At 42.0% G+C, this 24,630-nt stretch overlaps 1 protein-coding gene across 1 annotated transcript in view; it reads left to right on the plus strand.

The window, feature by feature from the left end:
• The window catches only part of DNAH5 (dynein axonemal heavy chain 5), a 161,754-nt gene extending 146,302 nt beyond the window's left edge, over positions 1 to 15,452 (plus strand). Inside the window, exons 74-79 of the mRNA XM_033154384.1 lie at positions 1,481 to 1,684; positions 4,361 to 4,576; positions 5,683 to 5,895; positions 6,414 to 6,566; positions 8,460 to 8,691; positions 14,901 to 15,452. Coding sequence (XP_033010275.1) covers positions 1,481 to 1,684; positions 4,361 to 4,576; positions 5,683 to 5,895; positions 6,414 to 6,566; positions 8,460 to 8,691; positions 14,901 to 15,052 — 1,170 coding nt within the window. The 3' untranslated portion in view covers positions 15,053 to 15,452. The remainder of the gene's footprint in view (positions 1 to 1,480; positions 1,685 to 4,360; positions 4,577 to 5,682; positions 5,896 to 6,413; positions 6,567 to 8,459; positions 8,692 to 14,900) is intronic.
• Positions 15,453 to 24,630: the final 9,178 nt, after the last annotated feature.

Below are 24,630 nucleotides of genomic sequence, written 5' to 3' on the forward strand. Positions count from 1 at the left end.
AAGTCCGTGTATAAGTTGATCAGTGGTGACCTATGGCACGTGGGCCTAATTAGGGCTGTCACACCTTTGGGGGCCAACCACAGCCACATTTCCATCTGCCTCGTGTCATATGACATCGGGCGCATAAGCTGTGGTTGCAAAGGAAGAATTGGAAGAGAATGTGCACCCAGTTCTTGCCTCGTGGCCAAAATCTAGCACCTTTTGAATTTGGTGCATTTACCATCACCGTTAAAACTTACATTAAAGGCCCATTAACTTTGATGTGCAGAGTGGAGACTTCAACACTATCTGCACTGTTACTGTCTATGCTGCTGCCTAACTTATTTATTATTATTATTATTATTATTATTATTATTATTATTTATTGAATTTATATACTGCGACTTAGGATCCCCGTACTTACGGGACCGCCTCTCCTGGTATGCCCCACACAGAACCTTGAGGTCCACAAATAACAATGGCCTAAGGGTCCCGGGCCCAAAAGAAGCCAGATTGTCCTCCACAAGTGCCAGGGCTTTTTCAGTGTTGGCTCCAACCTGGTGGAATACTCTGTCCCACGAGACTAGGGCCATGAGGGACCTGACCTCCTTCCGCAGGGCCTGTAAGACAGTGTTATTCCGCCTGGCCTTTATCTAGCCTGATCCCCTATTCCTTTCCCCCTTCCTTTTTTCTGAAGAAACCCTTCTGGGTCCCTACATTAAAATTCCTCCCTGGTCTCCCTACTGGCCTAGCATGACTAACCTGGCCAGTTAGCCCTAGTGATCTGACTGATGTTTGTTTTTTATGCTGTTTTTAAGCTGTTTTTAAAGTTGTTTTAATCATTGTCTTATATTTGTTGTTAGCCGCCCTGAGCCCGGTCTTTGGATCGGGAAGGGCGGGGTAGAAATAAAAATTTATTATTACTATACCGGGAGGTCTCTGGGCGGTTCACAGAATAAAATTAAAATATAAAAACACAAAATACATAATTAAAATGAAAACAACAACCCAATAACCCCCCCACACCCAAAAAAGCACATTTTAAAAGGGCTTAAGAACCTCACAACATTTAAAGTAAGACAATTAACAAACCTGGAGAAGAGCCACTCATTGGAAAGACCACAATCTCAGAAATGTCTGCAGCAATATTTATTGGCAACCAAATTGGCCGGGCACCTTCCTGATACAGAGACAAAAATAGCTTTGAAATAAGAGTGGGAGGGGGGAAAATAGCTTTGGTTGTTGAGCAGATGTAATACTAGTGTTTCATCTCCCACAAGATGATGGAGATCAGATTATGTAGGGTGAAGAAGCAGGTGTTGTGGGGTCGGGAGATGGATTGGGGGAAGTGATCTGACTGCAGTGGTTCCGGTTTGACTCTCAGAAGTCTCGGAATTTTCAAAACCAGCATATTTGTACCTATCAATAGATAGATACGCGCACACATTTTAGTGTACTGCTGCATGAAATCATGCCGCACCCTTTTCTGTTTTTGTTTCAGGGTGTGTCTTGGAATACTGTTCGTTACATGATAGGGGAGATTCAGTATGGTGGCAGAGTTACGGATGACTACGACAAAAGGCTGCTCAACACGTTTGCTAAAGTGTGGTTCAGCGAAAACATGTTTGGCCAAGACTTCTCCTTCTACAAAGGTTACAGCATACCCAAGTGTGCTGCACTGGACCAGTATCTTCAGTATATACAGGTTTGTATAGTTAGCAGCGACTTCTCAAAAGGAAAACCTAAGAGAGGCTCTGTCGGAATTTGCCATTCCAAAGCTTTCCCTCCTTCGTGAGGCCACTCTACTGCTTTACTTGCTCATTAATTTAGTTTCCCGTAGGCAAATTCTGTGTATGCCAAGATGTAGAGGTGGGTGGAATTTGTTATTAGTGGGCAGAGACAAATTTGTACTGCCAATCAGAAAGTCACCAATTTGAATCTTGCCTGTGTCATGATTCACTATGTGGGATGCGGGTGGCACTGTGGTCTAAACCACTGAGCCTCTTGGGCTTGCTGTTCAGAAGGCCGGTGGTTCAAATCCCTGTGATGGGGTATGCTCCTGTTGCTCTGTCCTAGCTTCTGCCAATCCAGCAGCTTGAAAGCACACCAGTGCAAGAAAATAAATAGCTACCACTGTGGCATGGAGGTAAACAGCATTTCCGTGCATTCTGGTTTCCGTCACGGTGTCCTGTTGCGCCATAAGTGGTTTAGTCATGTTGGCCACATAACCCGGAAAGCTGTCTGGAGAAAAACGCTGGATCCTTTGGCCTGAAAGCGATATGAGTGCCACAACCCCATAGTTACCTTTGACTGGACTTACTGTATTTTTCGCTCCATAAGACACACTTTTTTCCTCCTTAAAAAGTAAGGGGAAATATCTGTGTGTCTTATGGAGCGAATGGTGGTCCCTGGAGCTGAATTGCCCAGGGGCCAAAAGAGGATCATGCTTTTTATTTTACAAAGAGAAAAGGGGGTGTTGAAAGGACCCCGCTCAGCAGCTGATCAGCAAGAGATCGGGAGAGAGATAAGAGTCCCTGGCTCCCTTTCAGCCCCGCCCTCCTTTGTTGAATGCGCTGCAGAGGGAGGTTGTTTGTTTCCCCAGCTACATGTGACTGGCTGATTAGATTATCTGTCTGGAAACTGTAGAAAAGGCTCCCTTTCCTTTAGAAGCTGCAGAAATGTGAGTTGAACCCCATAAAAACAGAGCTTTTCCTCTTTGCTTTTCCCCCTTTGCAAAAGGAGCTTTGCTTTTCCCCTTTGCAAAAAAAACTGCAAAACTTTTAGCTGATCCTCAAAAAAACAGGGCTTTTAGAGAAGGAAAACCAGAAAAATATTTTTTTTCTTGTTTCCTTCTCTAAAAATGAGGTGCGCCCTATGGTCCGGTGCGCCCTATGGAGCGAAAAATACGGTAACCGTCCAGGGGTCCTTTAGTATGTGGCCTTAGGTAAGCTACTCTCACAACCTCAACCCCCCTCCTCTTCTGTAGTAGGGGTGAGGAGGGGATAAACTGACATACTTTGTTGGGTTGCTATAAGGATTACAAATAAATAGTGCAAGTAGGGCCCTTTGAACGTTTGAAAGTGTTATACAGATGTTAAGTACTATTATTGTTATTCTCCTGCTTCACTCAAGGGTTTCTTGAAAATGTTTATGGAAGGCATTATTAGCTGAATTGCTGCATTCTCTTGTGAGCCAAACCATGTAAGAGACCAATTCAAAAGTTCATGTGTTTAGTGGATACTTCAGTGCTATTTTTCTCGAAAAAGAGATGCCGGAACTCACCATGAACCTCTCCCTTGTTCTCTTATAATGGCAATGGCGCCCATCGGAGAGGGGCCGGAACTGAGGTCTGGCAAGTTCCGGCTGAAAAAAAAGCCCTGGATATGTGCATAACAGTGCCATGGCTTTTAAACTGCATCTATTTGAATTATTCTTTTGTACTCCAATATACTATTTTCCCTGACCTTTTCAAAAATATCTAATGTAAAGGCTTTTATCAGTAAGATATGAACACAGTGATACCTAACTGTTTTATTTGTTTTTTCTTTGAAGATGACATTCCTCTTCTATTTGAAAGCAAAGCGGGGAAATTTCTGGTTCATACTGAAAATCTATTCTTATTCCTACACACACACACACACACACAGACACAGACACAGACACATGACACACACACACACACACACACACACACACACACAAACACACAAACACAGGCCACCTATCTTAGGGTTACCAGACGTCCCCGTTTCCTGGGGACAGTCCCCGGATTTGCGAATAAGTCCCTGGACAAATTCCATCCCCGGAATGTCCCCGGGTTTCATCTAATGTCCACAGGAAACACAGCAGCGGCAGTCTCTCAGCAGCCCGGAGCAGTTGGCTCTGGCTGGCTTCAGGAACAGCTCGGAAGTCCCCATATGATGGTGGTGCAGGGGCTCTAAGATGCAGCTTCCGGGCTGCCTTCACCTTCCCTGACCCCAGCAACTAAGCTGTGAAGGGAGGCTTCATGCTGCCTATCAGAGCAGCCTCCCAACACCTACTTGCATGCAAGCAGGAGCAGGGCAGGGACCTCTCAGTTAGGCAACAGGAGGCCTCCCTTCCCAGCTGAGAGATCCCTGCCCCCTCCTGCTTGCACACAAGTAGGAGTGGGATTGGGGCTGCTCTGGTGGGAAGATAGAAGCCTTGGAGGAAGGGGAAACGTGGCGGTTGAGGTCAAGGCAGTGGCCGCCCCTCTGACACCGCCATCGCTGCCGCATCAACGTCCCGAACGTGTAGTATTTATTTATTTATTCATTGAAAAAAATCTGGTAACCTTAACCTATCTTTGTAAAGCTTGCATTTCTTAACCTTCTGGACATTACCTTTATACTTACCCACCTAGGGTTTGCCTGCTTACGATACGCCAGAAGTCTTTGGGCTGCATCCCAATGCTGACATCACTTACCAGAGCAAACTTGCAAAAGATGTGTTGGACACCATCCTCAGCATCCAACCCAAAGACAGCTCCAGTGGAGGAGGTGAGACCAGAGAGGCTGTGGTTGCTCGGTTGGCTGATGACATGGTGGAGAAACTTCCTCCTGACTACATTCCATTTGAGGTAGGTGTCTAAAATCAGCTGGGTTTGCTTTCTCTACTGACTTGCCCAATTGAAAGAAAGCCTTTCTATTCTGGGTTTTTTTTTTTACATTAAAAAAATCCAGCTGCTGATATGGTTTAGGAGAAAATTATATATTGATGGTATCTAACACCGAGTAAATTGACAAAAATGTATAAATCTAAAATAAGTGTTGGAAATGTAAAGGGAAAGAAGGTTCTTTTTATCATATGTGGTGGTCTTGTGGTAAGGTTAAAGCTTACTGGGAAATGATATAACATGAAATGAAAAGGATGTTTAAAATAACCTTTGTAAAAAAAAAAAAAAAAAAAAAAAACCAGAATCTTTTATTTGGGCAGTTATAGTGATATAAGTACCTAAATTGTACAGAAACGTATTCATGTATGCTACTACAGTGGCAAGAATGTTATTTGCTCAAAAATGGAAAGATGCAGAAGTCCTAGCAAAGGAAGAATGGATAGAAAACTTATGGAATATGCAGAAATGGCAAAACTTACTGGAAGAATAAGAAATCAAGATTATATATATATATATATATATATATATATATATATATATATATGTGTGTGTGTGTGTGTGTGTGTGTGTGTGTGTGTATGTGTGTATGTGTGTATGAATGGAAATGGTATATTGAATATTTACAGATAAATTGTAAACAGATAAGAACACTGGCAGGATTATTGTAATAACCTGCAGTTTCATAACAGTATATATTTAAAGAAGATGAATAAATGAGCAAATTAAGTTAATTTGGATATGCAGAAGATATTAAAAATAAATTGAAGGAACCACAGAAAGAGGGGGGAGGAAGTCAAGCTTTGAAATGTCAAAATGATTGTAAAATCAGTGAAATGTGTAAACTTGAAAAGTATAATTTTTTAAAAATAATAATAAGTAAAATAAATCCAGCTGCTGAGGAATGAGTTGTAGCTGCAAAATGTGTCAGGTTCAAAGAGGGGATGAAAATGTGGTACTATCCTGCTTGCCTCTCCTTGCTTCCCCTTCTACTCAATAAAAACTTATCTAAGTTAGTACAGAAGCTGTTTACAACTCCTGGCAGCTTGCTGTATTCTGCATTCTCATGTCAGGTAAAGGAAAGGCTGCAGCAAATGGGCCCATTCCAGCCTATGAACATCTTCCTGCGACAGGAGATCGATAGAATGCAGAGGATTATTGCTCTGGTGCGGAATACTCTGACAGACCTCAAACTTGCCATTGATGGGACCATCATCATGAGCGAGAACCTCAGAGATGCTTTGGATTGCATGTACGATGCAAGGATTCCTGAACGCTGGAGGAAGGTTGGTGGTACTATTTCCCTCACTGGGGACCACAAAATATGGTTAGATCATCAATCTTCTGCATTAAACATGCTGTATTTAGTCATCATGTGCTCCAGAGCCTCTAAACACGCACATACTTCTGAAATGGATTCTTTATGACAGAAAGCTCATTTTGCCCTACCTGAATGGCATGGTTGTTGTATCTTATGAAGTGCCGGATTTACGTATAAGCTAAATGATCTGGTAGATGATAAAGCTAGATGATCTGGTCTGCAAAGTTGTGTTGCAAAAGGAATGGGGGACCTGCGGACCTCCAGTTATTGAGAGACTACAACTCCCATTGTCCCTTAACGTAAGTTGTATGGGGTAGGACTGATGCAAGCTGTAACCAGACAATATTTGGAGGGTCACAGGTTCCTTATTCCTGTGTTTGTTAGAGGATTGGTGAGAACTAGGCCTTGGAATCTAAATTCCATCTTGTGGGACATGGCTGTGGCCTTTACATCATTAAAACATTGCTTTGTCTCTCTTTCTAGGCATCTTGGGCTTCCAGCACTCTTGGATTTTGGTTTACTGAGCTTCTTGAAAGGAATCGGCAGTTTCACTGTTGGATTTTTGAAGGGCGACCGAACTGCTTTTGGATGACAGGGTTTTTCAACCCGCAAGGATTTTTAACTGCAATGAGACAGGTTATAGAAAGCCTTTAAAATATCTTTTGCGTGTGTGCATTTTTCATGTTCATGTTTTTCTTACCATCTGAAATGGATAGTAACAGAAATAATATCTGTTCATATGCAAATAATTGCTTTTGCCTCCTGAAAGCATATGGTATCCCGCAAGGAATTATGGGAAGTGTGGTTATACCCCACATTACGGATGGATCTGTCAATATCAGTTTTCTGTTTCTCATTCTTCCATTCTTTAAATCAGTTCTGCACAGTTTGCAGAAAATTGCAATTTGTTTTTTAAAAAAAGATCTGTACGAAAATTCGCCAGCACTTTAACATAAAAATTTCTCACAAACAAATATTTGCATGCAATTTTGACTAATGTGCACATTTTTGCAAACAATTTATCCTAATATAATGGCCGCTTACCTCTCTCCACGGTGAGTGGCGGTTCTGGCCCGCTGCATTGCTACCTTTCCTTGTGGAGCCTTGCCATTTTTCCAGCAGCTGTTGCTGCCCCTCCCTGGCCACTGTGAAGCCATGTGGGCATTTGCCAAGCCCACAATTCAAATTGCCCTATCCGCAGCAGCCTGGGTTGGGGGAGCGGACCTGAGGAACTCAAGTCTTCCATCAGGTCCACTTCCTGGGCATAAAAGCAGGCTGAAGCTGCCCAGAGCAATGCAGTCGGCCAGGAGAGAGGCATTCCATTATGTTGTGACTGTTATTCCAGTAACTGTCGTTTTTAACTGCATTCTGCTTCTAGTGTGTGTGTTTGTGAGAGAAGGAGAAGGGCTGCTGAGAGAGGCTTCTCAGGATACTGCTGAGGATAGTGCAGTGAAACAAGACAGTGAAACAGACAGAGGAAGATGTTAATAGGGAGAAACCTGTGCAGGATCTCTGTGTAAGGAACAAAGAGAGTGTTGCTGAGGTGAAAGTAAAGAATCTTTCATAAGAAACTGTAAGACCCGAGTGAGGTAAAACTGGTGTAAGTCTTAATACAGTTTTGTTTATAAGTCTTAAGTAAGAAGACTTCAATCTACAATTCAAGTGAGAATATACCCATGCTGGAATAAGCACGAGATTGCAAATATTTTTTTTCCAGTTAGATGTTTATGAAAGTAAAGTTATTTTGAATACAAAGAGTCTGGACATTATTATAGTCTTTACAAAGAAGCTATCAATCAACTAGAAGTTATTTAGCTTCCCAGCTGTAAGCTACTCTGCTACTTTGCATATCATCAAAACTTATTTATATAATATATAAATAACACTTTGTAGATTTCTGGACTACAGCTTCCATCATCACTAGCCATGCACCATGCTGGCAGTGGCTGATGGGAGAAGCAGCCCAACACCATCTGAAGAACCACAGCAATTCCCTTCTCGTTCTTTCAAGGTTGCTTCAGCCTGTGATTTCCACAGGGACATGGGAGCTTCTGTTTACGTGATGATTAAGTAATTAAAAGTCTACTTTGTGAAACTGGATTAACTCTTGGTCCCTCCAGGAAATACTCAAATTAGCTCACTTTTTTACTTCTGGGTTCTGTTAACTGCCTTTTCTGGATCAGACTTGACATGCCTTGCTGCTGGGTTGCAGGGCAATGAAACTGATAATCAGATGTCAGTGTCCCTCTGAGCCTGTCAAGTTTCCCTCAGCTTGTAGGGCAGATAGAAATTTAATGAAATGTTTGAGTGTCTGTAAGGAAAGTTGATGTGCAATGTGGGGAAAATGATTTATTAGGAGACGAACACCTTGAATAAGCCTCAGGGAGGAAAAAAGAGAGGAATCTGTGAGCTACGGTAAATGGGACTGCAATTGGCCATATTGATTGGTCTGAAGTTATGTAATGCCTTTGCCTGTTGAAATCCATGGTCCCACCTCTCAGCTGCTGCTAACTGTGTTGCTTTTTACAGGAAATTACCCGAGCGAACAAGGGATGGGCACTTGACAGCGTAGTTCTGTGCAATGAGGTCACCAAGTGGATGAAGGATGACATCACAGCCCCTCCCTCTGAGGGCGTCTATGTCTATGGCCTCTATCTAGAAGGAGCAGGATGGGACAAAAGGAACATGAAACTAATAGAATCAAAGCCCAAGGTGCTCTTCGAACTGATGCCCGTGATAAGGATATATGCAGAAAACAACAGTAAGTATTAAGTTGATACTGGTACATCAGAATATGGAAACCTTTAAATTTGTGGCAGTGTCTGCCCATTATCTCATGGCTGCCAGATTTCATGGCATTGAAATAAATAAGAACTCTGGCCAGAAGTTTCAACCAAAAAGATGCGTTTACTCATAAGTAAATACAAATATAGTATCAACCCTGTTAAGAATATTAGATAGTACGGAGTACATCAAGTTTCAGTAATTAAGATTTTGCAAAGATCATTATTAGACAGCATCAAACGAATTATATCAAGGTTTTAAACAAGATCTAATATTATTTGATATTGCCAGCTGAGGAAGGCATCTATGCCGAAACGGGGCCCTGTCCTGGTCTCCCTGGTCTCCAGTTGTCTCATTATACATCTGACATGCATCGTAGAAGCCCTTACATCAACTTCTAAAAGACTTTCAAGGGATTTTTCAATGTGAAACTATTTCTTCATTTAAGACTGTAATTCTTAACAGATTGATACTATATTTGTATTTACATACGAGTAAATGCATCTTTTTGGTTGAAACTTCTGGCCAGAGTTCTTAATTATATTTATTTCAGTGTATTTTGTAATAAGAACTCCAACTTTATTTAAGATTTCATGGCATGGCTGAGCTCTCAATCAAATGATAGTGAGTTATGACGTCTTCCTCCAAGGACCGATTTAGATGCTTCCTCTCCTGAATGCAGGCAGCTGAAAAGTCTTATCTGAGGTGCTGACTTACTAAGAAATACTCATTACTCATAGCTGTCAACTTTTCTCCTTTTTTAAGGGAGATTCCCTTATTCCGAATAGGATTCCTCGCAAGGAAAGGGAAAAGTTGACAGCTATGCCCTTACTACATATAGTTTTGCCAAATTGTGTGTGAACTCTTTGCACCAGTCTATCCCTTGCATCAGTAGTGCCAGCATGCACACTTTATGGCCTCGCTCACAAAGGAACTAGGACACTGCTACAAAGGGTGAGAGAATGGATCAGTAATGCAACATCTTGCTCACGTTCAAGACCTGACCTGGAACTGTATACAATGAGCCAAGATCAGAACTGCAGTTAGAAGGGCTTACTAGGATGAAGCAGAAGAACCCTCGGAAGGGTTCTGTGAGTGTCCCTAAGTTGTTCTGGGTTCAGAGCTAGTTATTCCTTCAAGATTGCCTTCCTTCCCGTGAACATAGGTCTGCTATGATAAGAAAGCACATGCACTAAAAATAAAAATGGTAAGTCCCCCCTGGAGACAGGGAAAAGTGTGTGTGTGTGTGTGTGTGTGTGTGTGTGTGTGTGTGTGTAGCCTCTGGTTGCACATAAATTTATCTGTTGAGCTCATAATTACATTTGAAATATCTTCTTCAGTGGCACTTGCAAGCACAAGCAACTGGAGGCCTTCATTTTTGTTGCAAAAGAATCTGCAAAACCCACATCTTTTGTTCCAGATGGATTAATTATCATAATTGCCACCATCTGGTTCTGTGTTTATAATTAGTAATGCAGAAAAGGAACCCCTCTCCATTCATGAGCACAGAACCCGTGCATATAGCCAAGACTCCCGCTGGGCCTTCTATTTCACTCACACGCTGAGGTCACTTGGTTATTTGTGTCATCCTGCCAAGAGGTAAGGATGATTTCACCACATATTAGGAACAAAATGCAGGGTAATTGGTCATCTTGGTTTGCACAGCAGGGGAAAAGGTCGAAAAGGGGAAAAGAGCCAGTGTGGTGTAGTGGTTAAGAGCGGTAGTCCCGTAATCTAGGGAACCAGGTTCACGTCTCCGCTCCTCCACATGCACCTTGGGCTAGTCACACTTTTTTGAAGTCTCTCAGCCCCACTCACCTCGCAGAGTGTTTGTTGTGGCGGAGGAAGGGAAAGGAGAATGTTAGCCGCTTTGAGACTCCTTCGGGTAGTGATAAAGCAGGATATCAAATCCAAACTCTTCTTCTAAACCATAGTTTCAGTACCTTGGCCATGAATTCAAAAGAAGAGTCTGCTGTAGAGGAGGAAACTAACGTCATACTCATTGAAACGATGGTCTTGCGTGCCACTATCCTATCTATGTATCTCTGTCTATGTCTCAGAATCTATGCAAATTGTGTGGATTAGAGAACAATAGTGTTGTAGTCTCGTTGCTGAGCAACAGTGTGCAGAGCTTAGTGGAGTGGGAGACCAGCCCACCAGAAGAGTCTCTGAGTTGGCAGAGTCAGCATCCAAAGTCAGGTCCAGTCCTAGGGTCAGGTGAACAGCAATCCACATGGTCGGACGGTCTAGGGGTCAGGGAATCTGATGATCAAGGATTAAGATGAGCAGGAAGCAGCAAGTTAGGACCAGGAACTACAAGTGTTTCCAGCATCTGAGTGCTGCTGGAAGCTCTGCTTAAGAAGGCTGAAGCCAGCTGGTTCTCAACAGCACTTGAAGGCTGATCAGCTGAAGGTGGAGTCACTCTGCCTTCTTCCCCCTTCAGGCTGTCGTTCAGCAGGTGAAGCTGATTCCTGGCCCATGACACTCTGTAGTTGTGGAATATACTATTTTGCACTGGTTGTGGATGCAACACTGCTTAGCCCTTGAGAAGATAAGACTCCCTAGAAAAGACCCTGATGTTGGGAAAGATGGAGGGCACAAGGAGAAGGGGATGACAGAGGATGAGATGGTTGGACAGTGTTCTCGAAGCGACTGGCATGACTTTGGCCAAACTGCGGGAGGCAGTGGAGGATAGGGGTGCCTGGCGTGCTCTGGTCCATGGGGTCATGAAGAGTCGGACACGACTGAACGACTGAACAAAGCATGTAGAACTGGGAATAAGATTGGACTATATGTTTGTGTGCCCTACTTTGTTTTTCCTGGAACCCCTAGATCTTTCAACCAGAGCCAGGTCCTAAAGACAAATAGTTAGAATAAAAGAACAGGGTGTTTTTTACCTTAGCAGCCTTTCTTAAAAAACAAAAAATTTAAAAAAAAATCTACTCCTGGCTTCCCCAAGTTTCCTTTGCTTCAGTACCCTTGTTTCAGGGGAGACAGCCACCTTCTTTGTTGCTGCCATTTTTAAACAACTGCGAATCAGAAAGCCAGTGTGGTGTAGTGGTTAAGAGCGGTAGACTCGTTATCTGGTGAACCGGGTTCGCGTCTCCACTCCTCCACATGCAGCTGCTGGGTGACCTTGGGCTAGTCACACTTCTCTGAAGTCTCTTAGCCCCACTCACCTCACAGAGTGTTTGTTGTGGGGGAGGAAGGGAAAGGAGAATGTTAGCCGCTTTGAGACTCCTTCGGGTAGTGAAAAGCGGGATATCAAATCCAAACTCTTCTTCTTCTTCTTCTTCTTGCCATTCTCCCAGAGATCTGCCAGCAGATCCTGATCTATGTTCTGCCCACCTGCCCTGGTGTATTTATATGTAATTATATTTTCCCTGAATCCTGCATGTCCATTTTCAGGATTAAGACCAAGCACAGATGGCGGAAGAAGTTTGCTCGGTGTGAGCAGAAGCAGAAAAAGACCCTTGGTCTCAGTAGGCCAACAGAAGTGCCTCACACTCCCTTCTCCTTTTGCCAACTGAAGGGGTGGGCTTGGTTGCCAAGACACTCTGGGCTGCAAGGAAAGGAGCCAAGTGACACTTGGTCAAAGAAGGATGATGCTCCTTCCCCCTCTGCCAGATGCTGGGTGGCTTTCCTGGCAACCGCTTGAAGTGTATTGGCCAATAAACAGGAAGTAGCTAATAAGCATGGATTTATGCATTGACTTTTGGGAGGCCAGATCAGCTTTATAAGCCATAATGGCACCCAGGGAAAGGAAGTGAAGAGTAAAAAAAAACCTGTTAATGTGCTAAAGGAAAATCCAAAATATCAGAAAAGAGATGGGAACTATTATGCATTCTTTCATGGTTTAATTTAAATGATTTATTTATTTTAAAAAAAGAAGGAATGTCAATCTGCTTAAAATCAACTTTTCGCTGTTGCAAGAATACATACTGGGGAGGCTACAAGTTGCAACCGGGTCGGCTGGAGCTAGTCTTGACAGCTAAATGTACAGAATTTGGATCTGCTTCAGCAAGCAAGTCAAAAGATTGAAAGAGCAACTTTAGAAGTGAAGAGAAGGACCTCTGGGGTCCATGTAGGAGGGAAGCAGCTGTCAAAATGGATTGTGGGTTGGAGAGATGGACACCCAAAGCCCAGGCTGCTTGGCCTTGTAGAATTCAGCCTGTGCTGCTTGCCTGAAAACAGTCAGTTTGGTTTGATAAATAAAACCAAACATGAAAGAAATATAAAAGCTGTGAAGGGCACAGTCTTGTGGGCTATTTTCCTACTTCGGATTTTTTCTTTCTTTCTTTTTAGCACAGTCAGATCTATGGGTAAGGCTGTTTGCTTAACTGAGATTATTAGAGGTAAGCAAGCAAAATGCCTCTCAGGTATGAGTTGCAGCTATGTGAGGGGCTTGAATATTGCAAGACTCTTGTGGGGTCCCTCTCAGTGAAGAATGGGCCGTTCCTTGTCAGAAGCAGGAAGTGGGGTTTGCTCCCACCACAACCAAGTTTTCAAGTGCAGCATTTTATATTTTCCTCATAAGAGTGAACATCCGTCATTGGGGGTGGGGGGAGTTAATATGTATACCTGGCAACATTGCTGACATATTGATAAATCTGCCCATGTCAGCATAAGATTGAGCCCCTGGATCTTATGAATTCTGGTTGCTGCCAGACTCTTCCTATTTTTGAGTGGGGGTCAATTTGATACCGGTAAATTTTGGTCGTGCAGTTGTACTTGCTTGCACAACGATCCTGCTTCTTCCCAAAACTGGATTTTTTTTTGCAGTAAGGAACGTCAAGGGGAAATGCATTGGGTTGCAGTGACATCTAATCTCCCCACATACAAGTCGGAATGAATGCTCATTAAATAGTCAACATTGTCTAATCCCCTTGCAAACAAATCAGGATGGATGTGCAGTAAAGAGGCCATCTGGAAGCAAAGCAAACCTTTCCCTAAAGGGTTTGGTGACTGTCCTTATTTCTAACTTCCTTAGTGCCGAAAACTGCAGTCAGAGACCAACAACCTGATCCAATGTAGAACTGGGTGTGGCAAAACCCGCTGAAATGAGATATGCTTAACTCTGCATAAGATGAGTCTGAATATTACCTGTTGGTTATAGGAAGGCATCTTCAGGACTGCAGAGAGGGGCATTTCACTACAGTTTGGAGTTCTGCTATATACTTAAATATAACTATTTGTCAGGAAATCCTTGGTTTGCAGTTTTAAAAGCAGTACTTTTAAAATAGTTTTGCTGCTGCATGTTTCTGGAGAGGAATTTCATGCCATATTGGAGGAGATCTGCATCGAAACTGCAACACTTTCATTTTACACTTCGGTCTGTAACGTGCCAAGGCACCATTTGCTTACAGTAGCTAGATAAAGGAAGGTGCCCATTGCGGCTTCTCAAAAGCCTTGTTGATGCCAACTCGCTTCAGACACTACGTGAGGTGAGCTGTGGGATTAAGCACACTGGCTCTGACCTTCGATTTGTGGAGGGCTGTAAATACAGGGATGGTGATGTGCTGTAGAAGCGGTGTAGGGACATGAGTGGCGCTGTGGTTTAAACCACTGAGCTTCTTGGACTTGCCAATTGGAAGGTCGGCAGTTCAAATCCCTGTGATGGGGCAAGCTCGCGTTGCCCTGTCCCAGCTCCTGCCAACCTAGCAGTTCGAAAGCACGCCAGCGCAAGTAGATAAATAGGTACCACTTTGGCGGGAAGGTAAACGGCGTTTCCATGCGCTCTGGTCATGGTGTTCCATTTCACCAGAAGCGGTTTCGTCATGCTGGCCACATGACCCGGAAAGCTGTATGTGGACAAATGCCGGCTCCCTCAGCCTGAAAGTGAGATGAGCGCCACAACCCCATAGTCCAGTTTGACTGGACTTAACCTTCCAGGGGTCCTTTACCTTTTTACCTTTACCTATAGAAGGGGTGGTTTGCGAATTTTCCTCTGCTCCCCCTTGTATGATTGTATTCTTGTAAGGGGAAAGAACAAGGAATTGGTGTTAAATCTCGACACACCCAAGCCCAACATTCCTGTTGCTGCATTTCGGGGGCAATTTTCTCTTTAAATTGGAAGTTCCAGATAGGACACCGATTTTAATTTCATATGGGTTTTTTTTCCACTAAGATGGTTGCTCTGTTTATAGCCTTATGACAGTGAAGTATTTTCTTCCTTCATCTCCCTAGCCACGAGAGATCCACGCCTGTACTCCTGCCCAATCTACAAAAAACCAGTTCGGACAGATCTGAATTATATCGCCGCAGTGGACCTCCGGACCACCCAACCTCCTGAGCACTGGATATTGCGTGGAGTTGCCCTTCTGTGTGATGTCAAGTAATGTTAAGAGAACACCTGCATGTTCTTAAAGTGTTGCCCCCCCCCCAGGTTTTTAGAACAGCCTTTTTTCTTCACGTTCTTCATTTGAACATCCACATCACAAGGAAATAGCTAGGTGACTGGTCACAGGGTTGCTTGTTGCCTTTTAAAAATCGATTATATCAAGAGTATCGCTCTATTCTTCTACTTTGACTTTCTTTCAAAGGTTAATGGGCTTTATCAAATTTCCCAGAACTAGAAAGCTCACTGAATACATGTTCTCATTCATCTCTAAGGGACTTTTTTTTTGTCACTGAAGTGTGCTTGTAAACATCAAGTTAAGTGACTAAGTATATACAGAGAGCAAGCTATCTGTCACTGTGACCCTCTAGTGTGATAAATTAATGGCAATTTCTATAGAGCGAAAAATAAAAAAATAAAAAATGGAGTGCTACTTTCCACATAAAATGGACCCCCCCCCCCAATACGCACAGCAGTTTAAACTGAACTGCCAGCGTTGTCAAGGCTGGTTTGCGATGTTTCTTCAACTAACCCAGGTTTGGGAGTCCTTTCTGGAACACTTGAAATTCAATGGGCTGCAATTCAGAAAGATCTGCAGCCCTGTTGAAATCAATCAGGAGTTAAGTTATACACAAACAGCCTCTGGATTATACCCACTCCCTCTGACATAACGGAGTCCTTAAGCCAAGTTCTGGAATGTTGTACCAGAATTACTGAAGGTCCCAAAATGGGGAAGGGGAGGGAATGCTACCACCATCTCTTTCTGTGCCGTTTTATTTTTGTATCTTCACTCTTTATCATTCCTATCCTGTTCTCCTTTTCAAACCTTTCTCACTACTAGTGCAGTTAACATTTCATGTTTGGAGTCGGCTGAAGAGAAATGTAAATCATGCCAAGCAATTTGACTCTGTCACACTTCATGTCAAATCCTATTTCTCAGTTGTAAGCTACTGGGTGAGAGTGTCTAGAATTTGTTTTAAAGCGGCCTGGCTCAGTCTCAATGAAAGGAAAGCCCAAATCCCAAATGTGTTTTGATTATATTTTAAAACTTCCATGTATGTAAGCAGCCTGTGGATAGCATGAAACCCATTGAAATGAACGTGCAGTGTTTTTGTTCATGAATTAAGTTGGAGTTCTTATAGCAAAATACACTGAAATAAATGTTACTAAGAACTCTGGCCGCAAGTTTCAACAACAAAGATACGTTTACTCTTGAGTAAATTAAAATACAGTATCAGTCCTGTTAAGAGTTACAGTTTTAAATAAAGATAATGGTTTCACATTGAAAAGTCTCTTGAAAGTCTTTTAGAGGTTGATGTAAGGGCTTCTACGATATGAGTCAGATGTATGATGAGACAACTGGAGACCAGGACAGGGCCCTGTTTCGGTGTAGATGCCTTCCTCAGCTGGCAATATCAAATAATATATCGGATAATATATCAGAGTACATCAAGGCACAAAAGTTTCAGTAATTAAGATTTAACAAAGATAATCATTTAGCAACATCAAACGAATTACATCGAGGTTTTATCGTCCGTAGGGTCCTTGGGTAATGGTTTATAATAGGAGCTATTTTGCAGAAATCTACATGACTACTATATTTGAATTTACTCACGAGTAAACGTATCTTTGTTCTTGAAACTTGCGGCCAGAGTTCTTAGTAACATTTATTTCAGTGTTTTTGTTCATGGGCATCAAAATTCAACACTTTTTAATATGCTTCTTGTCTGTGGTTTTCCCATCTCATTGCAGAATCAAATATTTGATAACCCTGAACTCCTTTTTAAAAAAAATTCAAGTGTCCAGCCCTCAGTTTTTCAGTAGTTCAGTATATGAGTTACATGCATTACTTTCTAGGTTCAACCCCCAACACTTCCAGTTAGAAATAGCCTTGGACACTCTTGGGAGATTGGGGACTCTCCTTCATTGGAGGTTTTTAAGCAGAGGTTGGCCGGCCATCTGCCATGGATGCTTTAGCTGAGATTCCTGCATTGCAGGGGGTTGGACTAGATGACCCTTGGGGTCCCTTCCAGCTCTGTGATTCTCTGACTACAAAATGCCTCTGCCTTAAACCTTGGAGGTTTGCTACCAGTCGATAGATAATATTGGTCGGATAGACCAGTGGTCTGACTTTAATATGTAAGGCACCTTACATATGCAGAGTAAGTCTCTGAAATGCATGGATATTGTTCAAATGTCCAGGAGCCAAACTGAGACAAGGCACAGCTGTTACGTGGCATTTCACTGCCCTCCAGACTTCATTCTCCCATAGCAACAGTTCAGTGATCTTCTTAATCCGGATACCTGTATAAAAAACCCTAGTCTTCCCTCTCTTGCTTTAGCTATGTGCAAATTCTTTCCTGATTTGGACTTTTGAAACGGAATAAATATTGCAAAACACTTTGTGGAAATGTGCCTAATTGATTCAGAGTGAGTTGCTGTGTTATCTTGGCATAGAGCTTCACCTTCCTGAGGGTGAAGAATTATTGGTTCTTTTGTATTGATTAGTGATCTTTAAAGACATTGACAATGGAGAGCAGCACAAGTTAGTCACACGTTGTACATGGATTCACCTGACACAAGACTCTGCTGGCAAAAGAAATTATGAATGAGGACTGAAATTGAGGCAGATGTAGCATGGTGCATTCATCATTGTAAGGGGTGCTGCAGTGGTGAGCAGATATTTTCGCATCCAGAAAATATTTGCAGGTAGTGGATAAGGAGCCCCCCTAGGATGAAAGTGACTTGCATATATCACAGGAGAACATCAAGAACTAGAGTGACCAAACAGAGGAAACACTGCTTTTTATATGAACACAATCACGAATTTGTAGGACTCTAACATTTCCATTTGTGATTATGCGCAAAAGGGAAGTCTTTACTTTTACAAAAAAATGAACACTGAAATCTGTTTTCGAAGCACTGATTGTAATTGGCGTGTTGATAGTGATTGACATTGCAGGATGCCTTTTGTGCCCTTGTGGAAAGCATTTAAATACAAAGTCAAATTTATTTATATTAGAACACATTTGAAGAAGAATGTGAACAGATTTTTGTTTATTTCAGCAGTATGGAATGTTGCAGATTGCACTGGCAAATCTGCTTTGATGGTACAAGACGAGAGCAAGTCCTTTTTAGAAAGTTTCTATTGCCTCTTTGTTATTTGGGCAGGCAGATAAGGAATCAGCAGCTCCTGTTCTAGATGACCAGGCAGATGTTCTTGATCTCCATCAGGCCTGGAGAGCTTGTGACCCACCAAGCTGAACACAACTAACCAACTATGCAGGGTGGCCCACTAAGGTCTTGGAAAATAAGCCTGTTTGTGCCTGAGACTGCAAGAAATTGGAGGTATTAAGCACCTAACAGACCACAGCGCATGTCTGGTGTGTTGACCTGGACTTTGTGGGTCACCTGCTGTGCAAACCTGACATGTATGTAGCTCTTGGCTGCTTTCAAATTTGTTTTGCCCCCTGCTTTCTCCCGCTCAGCTCCAAACAGAGAGTTTGGAATAGAAAAACCAAAGTGAAGGCTGTGCTTGAGCCTGTCCACATGTGGTCTTTGAGCACATTTCTTGCCTTTAATGCATTTTTTTTGAACAGCACAAGGAAATCATGGGGCCACATTCTGCACTATGCTATTTTCAAAAGCAATATATAGCTCTCATCTTTACCTTCCCTTCACCTGCGAATCACCAAAAAAAATATGTCTAAAGTTCAGGTAGGAAATTCATATGCCATTGAATTCTGACTGCAAATGACCTGTTTTACTCAATAATTGGGGGGAAAAAACAACCCAATAAATGTGAGTTTATCTTGCCCTGAATGTTATGCACTGAGTGAGAATGTAATTGCTAAATTTAGTGAGAACAGGTTCACTTTTCATTTCAGCAAATTTGCTTTGCTGTTCTCTTCACTGCTCTTCCCTTCCCTTTTTCCTTTTCTGTCACCTCTTAATCTCTATTCTCACCTTCTTTGCCCCATCTCAACATGAAACTTGATTTTTACTCATCTTATTTTGCCATCCTTCCCTCATTCCATGGTTCATTGTATTCTGTAGTTATCCCCCCCTCCCCTTCAGGAGTTCGAAAAGAGCCAAGAACAATGTGTTAAAAAGCCAGAGCTTTGCTAACTTCTTAACCAATTAAACTCTTGGTAAGTCATTGCTGGTGATAAAGAATTGATCAGTTGAGTCTATTTATATATGCCATCTTTTCATAGCGAGAGGTGCCCAAAAGCAGCTTGCAACAAGCATTCCAAATGTCAAAATACAGAGCATGGGGGTGGGAGATGTCATTTAACAAAACATATCAATAAATTCAAAAAGGACAAAAATCAACGCAGAATATATTCAATGCTACAGAAGATATAAACTGGACTTAAATACAAAGCAAAAGAAAAAATGAAAAAATGTTGACCATAAAATTCTAGGTGCCAGTAATAATGCATCCCAGGGAACATCTCTGAACATTATTATTATTATTATTATTATTATTATTATTATTATCATCAATCACAGGCAACACGCGGCTAATAATGTTCTAACAAAATATTTGTAACATGTATCATTTCACGATTCTTAAACAGAAAATATGTAATAGAGTCACAAATAATAGAAGTCAATCAATGTTGCATGAACAAAATTAGATAATGTAGCCAATCAGTATCAAAGAGGGGAACAAGCCTTTCAACAGTCACAATCCGGTAACCGTGCGGTAATGGGTGATCCAAACATAGAACAGTTTTTCTGAATGATGAACTGTTTTGATAGTAAATAATAATAATAATAATAATAATAATAATAATAATAATAATAATAATTTGTTTTTACTCCGCCCTTCCCGGTTTAAAAATCGGGCTCAGGGCAGCTAACAGCAACTATAAAACATTGATTAAAATGCGACTTAAAAACAGCACAAAACAGCATAAAATACAACATAAAATGCAGCATCAATATCAATAAAATTCTAAAATTCAGGGGTCATTTTGGGAAGACCTCCCCTCCCCGGTCAGTAGACATCAAATGATCCCCAGGGCTAACTGGCCAAGATGGTCCTACTAGGGCCAGCAAAGAAGACTAGACTAGGGAAGAGTTAAATGTGGGGTCCCAGAAAGGGTTTCTTCATAGAAGAGGAAAGGGGGAAAGGGAATAGAGGATCAGGCTAATTCCAATTGAAGGCTAGGCGGAATAGCTATGTCTTACAGGCCCTGCGGAAGGAGATCAAGTCCTGCAGGGCCCTAGTTTTGTGGGACAGAGCGTTCCACCAGGTCGGAGTCATCACTGAAAAAGCCATGGCCCTGGTGGAGGATAATCTGGCTTTTTTAGGGCCCGGGACCTTTAAGCTATTATTATTCATGGACCTTAGGTTCCTCTGCAGGACATACCAGGAGAGGCAGATAAATCAGCAGATAAATGGTCCTAAGGGGTACATCAAGCGCTCACTTAGAAGTTCAGCTTACTACACTTCTAAGTGAGTGCTGATCCTCTGCTACTTGATGTACCCCTTAGGACTATTTTATCTGCTGATGAAGAGTTACTATTGTTTGCATCTTTGATACTGATTGACTACTTTTTCTATTAAAAAAAATTCATGCAACATTGATTGACTTCCATTATTTGTGACTCCATTACATATTTTCTGTTTAAGAATTGTGAAATAATACATATTACAAATATTTGGTTAGAACACTATTAGCCACGTGTGGCCTGTGATTGTTCAGAGTTGCCTGTTTTGCAGCACAGGGGATTTCCTTTGTTGTACACCCCAGGGAACATCACCAGCCTAGCTTAATTAAGAGGGGAGCGGACTTCTCACCAGGCTAGATGGCATACACCTGGAAAAGTCTCCCTTCCTTTCATTTTCTTCCTGGGTAGTTTACAACTTGCACAATGAATCAAGATCATGGTGACCATTATGATATAAAACTCTTTAAAACTTCAAACAAAAAATTCCTCGCAACGTTATGGTAAATACAGGAGGATATCTATGTGCTCATTAGCAACTACCCATATTATATCCACACCTTCCAAAGAGGGATGAGATAAAGCAAAGAGGGATGAGATAAAGAACAGCACACCACAGGGCACATGGAGGCGATTAATTTTTTTAATTGGCCTGGCTAAGTTCAACCATCCTATGCAATTGTTTAAGTACTTTGCGAAGTTTAACTCACTTCCTTCAGGATCAAACAGCCTCCAATATAGCCATGATTTTGAAAGCTCCATGGAGAAATATCCAGTTTTAATTCAGTAATATAAGACAGCATTATGGATGAGTGTGTATAGTACCAAGGGTTTATAGGAATAATTTTTGCAGGTCTGTAATGGTCTGTAATATTAATTACAATAGGATATAACAAGTTCTTGATACCTTACCTCAAATGCTTTTTTCCAGAAACTCAAAATCGCCTGGAGACATTAATACCGCCTTATCCTATCTACTGTATCAATACAAGGTGGCTTTTGAGGTGCTAAATGTCTATAAGCAATATGTTGAGGTCATCCCACCTCAGAAACCTTGCAGTGTTTCATTTCCCCCCAATTCACTTTCACTGGGATTGCAAAGACTTCAGTGCCATTTTAATGAAACTCTTAAAACACAAACAATACCCGTCCCCACTGGATAGGCAGGATGAAATTCCATTATTTTAGTAGAATGCATGGAGTATGAAACGGTACATGTTAGGGCAGAAGGTTTTGCATATTGCTTAAACCCATTTTTGGGCCAGATATTACAAAAGTATGGAGGGTTAAAATGCTGGAAATAGCAGCTTTTGAATTAAAACAGGGGAGTGTGTGTGTGTGTGTGTGTGTGTGTGTGTGTGTGTGTTTGAAGGCGCAAGTATTCAGAGTGAAATGAAAACCATTTTCATGGCAAAAGATGTTAGCTGGATGTTGTTGAATGCTGACCATACAAGAAGCAGCAGATCTGAACAGGAGCTGTAGGAACTACATCACAAATATCCTGCCTTTGTTGTGGGTGGTTTACCTCTCCGAACACTCCAAGAAATGAAGTATTGAGATCTCTCTCTCTCTCTCTCTCTCTCTCTCTCTCTCTAGCAAAAGCTAAAAAGGAAAGCTTCATCCACTGCTAGTTTCTGCAGGATTATAAGCGTAAAATAATGCTATAATGCAAAAATATAAAATGGAAATATTGAGGGAAATCAGTGTCTAGTGCCCCCAAGACCTCCTGCCAATAACGTAAAAGCTTCTGTTGACATTTGTGTTTGTGTGTGAATTAAATAACTATTCCTGTGTCCAAAAACAGGGAGATGAGTGTAATGAGTGTCCTTCACTACCTCGAAAGCCGGCAAAGGAAGGGGCAGAGGAGGGAAAGGGACGAGAGGCTTCTCGGCATTTCTTCCAGTTTTTAACTCTTTGCTGTGTTGGCCCTTGGGATTCTGTGGCGTTAGCCGCAGAATCACGGTAAGCAGTGAATGATGTTGGGAAGGGAGTGCGTCCCCGATGATACGTTTCTCTTGCTGTTTAGAATTGATAGTGTGAAGCCCTTGCATGTCTCTGTGCTGTGCGACAGGACCCTTAGTTCTTTTCTTTGGAATTGCTATCTTTTGTTCATTCGCTTTTTATGGACAATCCGGAAGAATCATAGAATCATAGAGTTGGAAGAGACCACAAGGGCCATCCAGTCCAACCCCCTGCCAAGCAGAAAACACCATCAAAGCATTCCTGACAGATGGCTGTCAAGCCTCTGCTTAAAGACCTCCAAAGAAGGAGACTCCACCACACTCCTTGGCAGCAAATTCCACTGTCCAACAGCTCTTACTGTCAGGAAGTTCTTCCTAATGTTTAGGTGGAATCTTCTTTCTTGTAGTGTGAATCCATTGCCCCGTGTCCACTTCTCTGGAGCAGCAGAAAACAACCTTTCACCCTCCTCTATATGACATCCTTTTATATATTTGAACATGGCTATCAGATCACCCCTTAACCTTCTCTTCTCCAGGCTAAACATACCCAGCTCCCTAAGCCGTTCCTCATAAGGCATTGTTTCCAGGCCTTTGACCATTTTGGTTGCCCTCCTCTGGACACGTTCCAGCTTGTCAGTATCCTTCTTGAACTGTGGTGCCCAGAACTGGACACAGTATTCCAGTTACCAAGAAGTGGTTACCAAATTATTGCACTCCAAATTTTTCTGTGTTGTCCTCTCACATTTTTTCCAGACCTCAATGACAGTGCTTTAAAATGAAATAAAATAAAATGCCATTGCAGTGCTGATCTGCCCAATGTGGATAGGCTAGGTGCTACTGGTGGGTTTTTTTTTAGGATAAACTTCAGTTGAAAGTTTGTTTCTTTCAAGTTCAGCCTGTTCTTCTATTTCCTCTTTATCATATCTGGAAGATGAGGTATGGATTGCTCCCCGTGGCAATGGGTGGCTAGATAAAATTACTGATTTCCTCCCATTATTTCTCCTTCCCCTTAAAAACAGTGAATAATAATATTTTTATTTGTGCCCATCTGACTGGGTTGCCCCAGCCACTCTGGTGCTTATTTTGCTATAAGAAGGGGAAACTAATGGATGCAAATGATGTCTCATTTGTCTCATCCCCGTGTGAGCAGAATCTGACAAAGGGAAATACATCACTGAACAGGAAGAAATTAAAGAGCAAGAATTTATAAGGAAGAAGCCTTTAATTAACATTGGAAAGGGTTCCTTGCTGAACGGGAGCTATTTGAGAGTAAAAAATATAGAAGAACCTTGGCCATTTTAGATAATGCATTAAATACTGTGTAGAACCTCTGGGATGTATTTAAATGAATAATTGCACTAGCAGAAATAAAGGAAAGGGACCCCCCCCATTTCCCATGCCTCACCGCTCCCTCCTAAAATCAGCTCTGGAAGGTCAGGAGAACCCCAAAACAGTGCTTGAGGAGAAGAAGAAGATGGACTGTTCTGCTGGGCAAATGTATGATCTCCTTCATACAACCACCTATTTTTTGCTCCACCTCCAGCTAACTGAAGAAATGTAAATGCCTCTGCAGTGCTAAAGGAAGGTGCTGTGGAAGCAACAATCCTTTCCTAGCTGTTCAAAATCTGAAATAATTAAGATTCATCAGGAAAATTAGACCATAACTAGACGTTATGGCAGATGCAGGGCTTCCGTGGGAAACAAGAGTCCAACATCTTGTTCCCTCTTCCCCTGGTAATAATCTAGATTCACAAAAATATGTGGTGCACGCTAATTTTGCTTTGGAGCTTTTATACCGCCACCAATGAAGTTGCAGAAGGGGTCAGGGCAACTCCTTGGAGTGTCAGAGGAGAGCAGCTAATTCGTTTTGTATCGTTGAACATCATGAAAGCTGTTGAGAACTGATTCATAACCTTGCCTACCCTATCCTGGATGATGTTTGTCGCCATGATTGTAGGGAGTAACACTGGGATGCAACAGAACCCCAGGAACAGGGTTCTAAGCATTGCATTTCTGTCCAACTCAACTTTTATTTAAGTCCATAAACATAACAGCCAAAGACAGAAACAGAACATAGCATTTCTGTCCTATGACAGTGTTGTCTTGATTAACAGCAGGTTTCTACCCCTGCTACCACCCTGATTTAATAATAATAATA

This window comes from Lacerta agilis, chromosome 7 (genome assembly GCF_009819535.1).
Source record: "Lacerta agilis isolate rLacAgi1 chromosome 7, rLacAgi1.pri, whole genome shotgun sequence".
Taxonomy (NCBI): domain Eukaryota; kingdom Metazoa; phylum Chordata; class Lepidosauria; order Squamata; family Lacertidae; genus Lacerta; species Lacerta agilis.